The following is a 7,745-nucleotide window of genomic DNA, read 5'->3' on the forward strand; positions in this document are numbered from 1 at the left end:
CCAAAAAAAAAAAAAAAAAAAAAAAAAAAGAAACAAAAAGATTTGTTTTTGATATGTGAGGTTTGCTGACATGGAAGCTACACTATTTCTCTTGCATCTCAGTGTTTTTCTTTTCCTACTTTGCCTTTTCTTTTATAGGTATCTTTTGGCGGAAGCAGGAGATACGTTATTTGCTTCCTTTATTGGGACCAAACAATATAAGTAAGTTTGCATGTTTGTTCTAGTTCAGATGCATCTGTATTTCTTGTGTTGTGACATAAGTTCTTTACACTTTCATTTTCTTTTATTCCTTTTTTTCCGATTATGAAGGGATGTCATGGCTGATGTGAATATATTTCAAGGTGCCTTATTCCACGAGGATGCTGTTGAAGATATTCATGGACTTGAACCTATTGAGTCTGGTCAGGTGGACACTCAAAGGAGCAACAGAGAGAGTCACTCTAAACTTTTGGAATCTAAGTCTAGGCCAACAAATCTGACTCAAAAACCTGCTGCTCATAGGGTATTAGAGCTCCCATTTGCATGTCATTTTCGCGTGCCCCTCTCTCACATACACATACACATACACATACACATTGTTTCTTCGAGTTTCCAGTTTTCTTTCTTTGCTCCTTAAATTTTGGCAGCTACTGTCCTTAGGGTTTCATGGCACGTGCTAAAGGCATACCTGCATTGGAGCTTTACAGGCTTGCCCAGAAAAAGAAATGCAGACTAGTATTATGTGGGCATTCACTTGGTGGAGCAGTAAGTTAGCTTTTTCTGAATCCGCGACATTTGCTCGTGTCATAGTATGTGTGTCTGTTGTTTTGTTTGGAAAAATTGATTTAGGTGTTATCTTTACAGGTAGCAGTCTTAGCGACCCTTGCAATTCTGAGGGTTTTTGCTGCTTCATCAAAAGATAATGAAAAAGTTCAGGTGAAGTGTATCACGTTTTCCCAACCACCAGTGGGAAATGCCGCATTGAGAGAGTGAGTTTGATATTAATCTTTCTTGTTATTCTCTGTTTTTTTCAAAACGTAGTTTCTGGCATCTTACTTGATTCTCTCCAGCTATGTGAATGAGAAAGGTTGGCAGCATTATTTCAAAACCTACTGTATTCCTGAAGATCTGGTTCCCCGCATCTTATCTCCTGCTTATTTTCATCATTATAATGCACGGTCTCTGCCAATACCTTCTGATGGTGGAGCTTCTGTATCTATGTCAAAATCTAGTGAATTGTCGCTACTGAAGCAGAAAACTGAAAAAGCAAAAGATGATGAAGGAGAGCAACTGGTGTTGGGTGTAGGTCCAGTGCAGAATTCCTTTTGGAGGCTTTCGAGACTTGTGCCTTTAGAAGGTGTTAGGAAGCAGTTGTATAGATACAGAGGAAAGAAAGTTGAACCTCTCGAGACGCCTACTGATTCTGATCCAATGCCATCAGTCAATGATATAGCTGATACCCCTCAGTCTCTTGAAATTCAAGAAGGTTCTGATGGCATTTCTCTCCGACCATTGCCTACAGATCAAGTTATTCTTGGTGAAGGTAATCTGGGTAAATCTGTAGCTGAAAGTAATATCAACAATGGGGACAAGAAGGGGTGGCGTCGCATGCCTTACTTACCGTTGTATGTACCATTCGGTCAGGTTGATTTCCCATCTATTTTGCTTTTTTGGTGATTTATTCTGTACTGATTATTACATGCATGAATTATTATGCTTTTTCTGCAGTTTTCTTGTCTATACTCCTGATACATGACTTATAATCTTATACTGTTTCTTTGTTGTTCTGTTTTCCTTATTCTTCAATTGCCTTCTTGTAATCTGTTACTCTTTTTGTTCCATTTTATATGGTACCCTTTCCTTTTTAGCTGATTCCAAAAAGAATTAAAACATTTTTATTATCAGAATTCTTTACTTTTTTTGTGAAACTGGTAACTTTTTGTATTCCTCAGCATTAAGGGCTATGCTGGCCACCTCCAAAAAACTGTTACAAGAAAGAGAAAAAAACTAAAAACAAATACTTACAGAGAACCTATGAAGTCCACTAATTGGAACTCCTCTTCTATATCATGTTCTTTACACCAAAAACCTAAAGTAGTAATTACTTTCCATTTGACCTTTTGTATTGTACACTCCTTTCCTTCAAAAATTCTCTGATTCCTTTCTTTCCATATAATCCACCAGATACATGCTGGAACTGTTCTCCACCATCTTTTCTGACTTTTGCTGCCTCCCCTTTTGATCCAGCAACTACAATTTCATTAAGTTTCACCAATCAAGCCCAAAAATTCCACCATTCAGAATGCATAGAGCGGATTTTGTCATAGTCCCCAGTCGGGGTTGAGACATAGTTCTTGCTATCTTGCCATATCAGCATGGACTGGTCTCATACTAAGTTTATCACATTGGTTATTTTGACTTATTTACCTTGAAGATAAGTATTATTTGGTGTGTGCTAAATATGTGAATTCAACAGCTTTATCTCCTGGAGAATTCATCTGTGGAGTTTCTATCTGGCGCAGAATACTCAAAATTGACATCGGTATGAGTTCTATCTACCTTTGAGTTTTAAACTTTTGATAAGTTCTTGGGGTTAAATTCAGTAGGAATGCCATCATCTCTCATCCTCCTCTTCTTGTAAAGGAAGAAAAGGTAAAAAGTCTCTCAAACCAGTGGAAAGATGAGTGAAGTCAAACATTAGAGGCAGTGTATTGTCTATTTACCCTTATCTCCCACCACATGCATGATGCAAAAGACCCTGCTTAAAGTTTTTGCCTGGGCAGTTTTTCTTTATGAAAAGATATGTTTGATGACTTTTAGAGGGTGTTTGGATTGACATAAAAGTTGGTCAAACCTACTTTTAAGTCAGTTTTTGACTTCTGGAAGTGTTTGGCAAATATAAAAAATAACTTAAAATAAGTTAAGAAGTGTTTGGCAAGGTAAAATTGACTTAAAATAAGTCAAAACCAAAAGTAGGTCTCCCCCTATTTTTTATTTTTTGACTTAAAAGTCATTTCAGTTTGACTTTTTATTTTTGACTTAAAAGCTACTTTTTTTAACCCAATCCAAACGGGCTGTTTCTCATTTTGGTTGCTTCTTATGGCAAAGACATTTCCAGGTCAGATCTGTACTTGCTGAAGTAAAGGAAAGGTTTCAATCACATTCGATGAAGTCATACAGGTTCCGTTTTCAGAGGTAACATGTTATAATTTATAAGTTTGCTTTATCCACCTTTATGCTTATTTGTGAAAGGTGAGAATTATGTGGTCATGTTCTTCACCCTAAGGTGGTCTAGTGATCCATGGAGTAGGAGGAGAACAGTGAGGACTTATGATCAAATTCAAATACCTGTGGAAAAACACTTGGTGATTTCTTCCATCCGCTTAAGCTTTGGTGGGCAGAGTTATGATACCTGTGTTGGTGGGAGGTAGTTGGTACCAGGTTGAATATTCTGCGGGTGAATTTGCATCGTCCTTGCGGGTGCTCTTAAAGTTCCCTTGTGTGATTTAGAGGGAGGGAACCTTTTGTTCACTATTATTCATATAAGTTCAGGGTGGGAGAGAGGGAAGAAGAGAACCTTTTGTTCACTATTCGCCATTCAAGTTCGCTTTGCCCCATGATAGTTCTCCGCTCATGTATATTTATATTGCAATACTTTTCCTGAATGTTTAAACTCATTTTGCACCCCATGTTCCCCATGTTCACTTCTGCTAGTCCTTGTTTGTCTATTATTGATTAGTTTATGTTACCTCAAATCAACAAAAGGAAAGGTTATTCTATAATAAATAATGAAATCATTGCTAGAATATGTTTAAGAAAGCCTAATCAATTGGAGCGCGGGTAAGATAACTTTTATATCTTCTCCAACTGTGTTCCTTAGTTTGGGGGGTGGGGGGGGGATGATGAGACCATCTTGTAATTCATCATATTGCAGTAGTGTGCAACTTGTTGGCAGGTACACCCTAGTTTAAGTGTATGTTTTAGGATGTGGAGTCAACTCTCTTGGGATACTCATTCATCCCTTGTTTTCCAAAACCTGAAAGAAATAATGATGTGGTAGATGCATCTTTTTTATTTTTTATTTGTGTATATTTTGTATTTTTACCTATTTATTTATTTTTCTTTCTAATTAACTTGGTGCGATATGATTTTGGATGGTTACCCTGTTTCAATTTTAATTTACAGAATCTATGAACTTTGCATGAGCGATGACACAATACCTTTCCTGGGGATTGAACAAGTGCAGCAATTTCCACAGTTACAGAAATGGTTAGGCATTTCTGTTGGTGGAACTGTTGATCTTGGGCACATTGTGGAGTCCCCTGTCATCCGTACTGCCACTTCCCTTGTTCCAATTGGATGGAGCGGTATTCCATGTGGGAAGAATACAGATCCTTTTAAAGTTGACATATCTGGTTTTGGGTTACATCTGTGTACACTTGTTGAAGCTCGAGTAAATGGGCGCTGGTACGCCCTACATCCTGCTATAAGTGCATGATTATTGACATTTTTGTAAATTTTATTTTAACCATTTCATTATACTTCCTTACATCTGTGAGCTTCTATCTGATAGTTGATTTTTGTAAGACAACTTTTATTTTGTTAAGTAGCTGTTTACTTTTCAATGGATCTTGACACACTGTAGCTGAATCCTCTAGGTTAAACATATGTTTTTCTGTATATGTATGTTAATAGGAGCTGTTTGCAATTGTGTTTTAAGTGGCTTGTTTTCCTTACCTTTTGGATCAATCCTTATTTGTCCATACTGAACGTGTTATGTGTCTTCTATGGAAACACAACAACATACCCCGTGTAGTCCCACCAAGTGGGGTCTGGAGTGTAGAGTGAGCACACACCTTACCCCTACCTACCTTAGAGGTATAGAGGTAGTTTCCGATAGACCCTCGGCTAAAGTAAAAAGAACATATAGTAATAGAAGTATAAAAATAACAGATAGTAACTGTACAATACTACAACGAAATAATATGATAGTTGAAGTACAAGAAACAACGAATAGTAACTGGAAACAAAGGACAAGAGTAATACTACGACAACTAGTATAGACGAACAAGACAATGCATTCTTACTTGCTAACCTTCTACCCTTATTCGTGTCCTCTACATTCCTTATCTAAGGCTATGTCCTCGATAAGCTAAAACTACATCATGTCCTGTTTGATCATCTCTTTCCAATACTTCTTCGGTATACCTCTACCTTCCTTGAAATTATTCATAGCCAACCTCTCACATCTCCGCACTGGGGCATCAGTGCGTCTCCTCATTATATTCCCGAACCATCTCAACCTTACTTCATGCATTTTGTCCTTCACCAATGCCACTCCTTGTCTCGGATATCATCGTTTTTAATTCTATATCTCCCAAGTATTTCCACATTCATTGCAACATCCTCATCTCCGCCACTATCATCTTCTAAACGTGAGACTTCTTGATTGGCCAACACTCTGCCCCATACAACTTAGTTGGTCTAACCACCTCTATAGAACTTGCCTTGTATGTTTTTGGTGCCATTTCCTCATCACACAAGACTTTGGATGCGAGCCTCCATTTCATCCACCCTGCACCAATATTGTGAGTGACATTCTCGTCAATCTCCCCATTTCCTTGGATAATAGACCCAAGATACTTAAAAACTACCTCTCTTTTGGATGACCAGTGCACCAAGCCTCACTTCCACATCAGTCTCATGTGTTACGTCACTAAACTTGCACTTCAAAGTATTCAGTTTTGGTCTTGCTCAATCTAAATCCTTTAGGGGTCGTTTGTAGTGTATTAGCAAAAATAATACATGTATTAACTCTATGTATTAATAATACGTTGTTTGGTTCACTTTTCATGCTATGTATAACTAATGCTTGCATTAGTTATACACTCTATTGTGTGTTAAGAAGTGTATTGCTGATACCATGAATTTCTAGGTATTAGTAGCTTTTATCAGAACTTTTGGGAGATGCTCAAGGTAGATATCATGAATACCATCAGACAATTTCACAGCAGGTCTTTGAGAAGAGCTTGAATGCCACCTTTGTGGCTCTTATCCCGAAGAAGACAGAGGCAGTTGAGCTTAGGGACTTCAGACCCATAAGTTTGATAGGCGGGGTATACAAAATTATAGCTAAGCTGCTAGCTGAGAGGTTGAAGAAAGTAATCAGCAAACTGGTAAACAAACATCAGATGGCATTCATAAAAGGCAGACAGATCATGGATGCTGCCCTTATTGCTAGCGAATGTGTAGATACTAGACTCAGAGGGGCTGACTCTGGAGTTATGTGCAAGCTAGACATTGAGAAGGCATATGATCATGTCAACTGGGAGTTTTTGCTCAATATGTTAAAACAAATGGGGTTTGGGGAGAGATGGTTGAGATGGATCGAGGTTTGTATAAAAACTGTTAGGTTCTCCATTCTGATAAATGGAGAACCTACTGGTTTTTTTCCCTCAGAAAGAGGTCTCAGACAGGGAGATCCTTTGTCCCCTTTCCTTTTCATCATAGCCATGGAAGGATTCGATAGTATGATGAGGGTGGCTATTCAAAACTCATTGTTGCAAGGATTCAAAGTAGGCAATTTCTCAGGGGTAGATATGCAGATTTGTCACTTGCTTTATGCTGACGACACTGTCATATTTTGTGAAGCTAAGGAGGAACAAATTAGAATTGTCAGAATGATATTGGTAGTCTTTGAGGCGGTCTCAGGCTTGGCAGTCAATTGGAGGAAGAGTTGTATATATCCCATCAAAGAGGTGACACAGATCCAGGCCTTAGCAAACATTTTGGGGTGCAGAATTGAAAAACTCCCAACTGTTTACCTAGGTATGCCACTTGGAAACAACCATAAAGAGCTAGTGATATGGGATGGTATAATTGAAAAAACTGAGAAGAAACTGGCAAACTGGAAATCTCAATATCTATCCTTCGGTGGGAGAACCATTCTGATAAACTCTGTACTAGACTCTTTACCTACCTATGTGATGTCCCTATTCCCTATGCCGGCCAAAGTGGAAGAAAGACTTGATAAATTAAGGAGAGATTTTCTTTGGTCGGGAATCAAGGAAGGTAAAAGAATACATCTTGTCAAATGGCAAACTGCTTTGCTGAGTAGAAGCTCAGGGGGGTTAGGGATCAGAAACTTGGGGCTACAAAACAAGTGCTTGTTGGCAAAATGGTTGTGGAGTGTCGGAAGAGAGGATCAAGCACTTTGGAAGGAAGTTATCAGTAACAAGTACGGCCAGAATAGCCCATGGGTTTCTGATATGGTGAATATCCCGTATGGTGTCTCGGTGTGGAGAACTATCAGAAATTTATGGGGTCAACTACAGCACAATATTAGATACAAAGTGGGGAATGGGACCAGAGTTCTTTTCTGGAAAGATCACTGGATTGGTCAGGATTCCTTGATGTCTTCCTATCCGGATATATATATCCTCAGCGCGTCTCAAGATGCAATGGTAAATGAGGTATGGTCTGAACAAGGATGGAATTTCAGCTTCAGAAGGTTACTAAATGACTGGGAGATAGGGAGAGTAGCCGAGATGCTACAAACACTAGATGATTTCAAGGGCACAAATCTGGAAGTTGATGTAATGATTTGGAAACACAATCATGATGGTATGTTGTCAGTCAGCAGATTGTACAATAGGAAAGTGAAGGAACTTCCAGGGGAAATCTCTGGACCATGGAGTAAGGTATGGAAAAATAAAGTGCCAACTAAAGTGCGGTGTTTCTCATGGCTAGTGGCTAGAAGGGCATGC

The 7,745-nt window shown here is 38.6% G+C and overlaps 1 protein-coding gene across 7 annotated transcripts in view; it reads left to right on the forward strand.

Moving 5' to 3' along the window:
- The window catches only part of LOC102582813 (uncharacterized), a 29,496-nt gene that overhangs the window by 4,321 nt on the left and 17,430 nt on the right, over positions 1–7,745 (forward strand). For 5 of the 7 annotated variants that reach the window (XM_015315226.1, XM_006361264.2, XM_015315223.1 and 2 more), the window contains exons 3-10: positions 139–201; positions 310–502; positions 640–744; positions 844–968; positions 1,050–1,623; positions 2,456–2,521; positions 3,098–3,174; positions 4,165–4,446. In XM_015315226.1, the coding sequence (XP_015170712.1) occupies positions 139–201; positions 310–502; positions 640–744; positions 844–968; positions 1,050–1,623; positions 2,456–2,521; positions 3,098–3,174; positions 4,165–4,446 (1,485 nt within the window). The remainder of the gene's footprint in view (positions 1–138; positions 202–309; positions 503–639; positions 745–843; positions 969–1,049; positions 1,624–2,455; positions 2,522–3,097; positions 3,175–4,164; positions 4,447–7,745) is intronic. The other 2 variants (XM_015315222.1, XM_015315221.1) reach the window with 1 other exon arrangement.

The sequence above is a fragment of the Solanum tuberosum genome, unplaced genomic scaffold, assembly GCF_000226075.1.
Source record: "Solanum tuberosum cultivar DM 1-3 516 R44 unplaced genomic scaffold, SolTub_3.0 scf00326, whole genome shotgun sequence".
Lineage (NCBI taxonomy): Eukaryota > Viridiplantae > Streptophyta > Magnoliopsida > Solanales > Solanaceae > Solanum > Solanum tuberosum.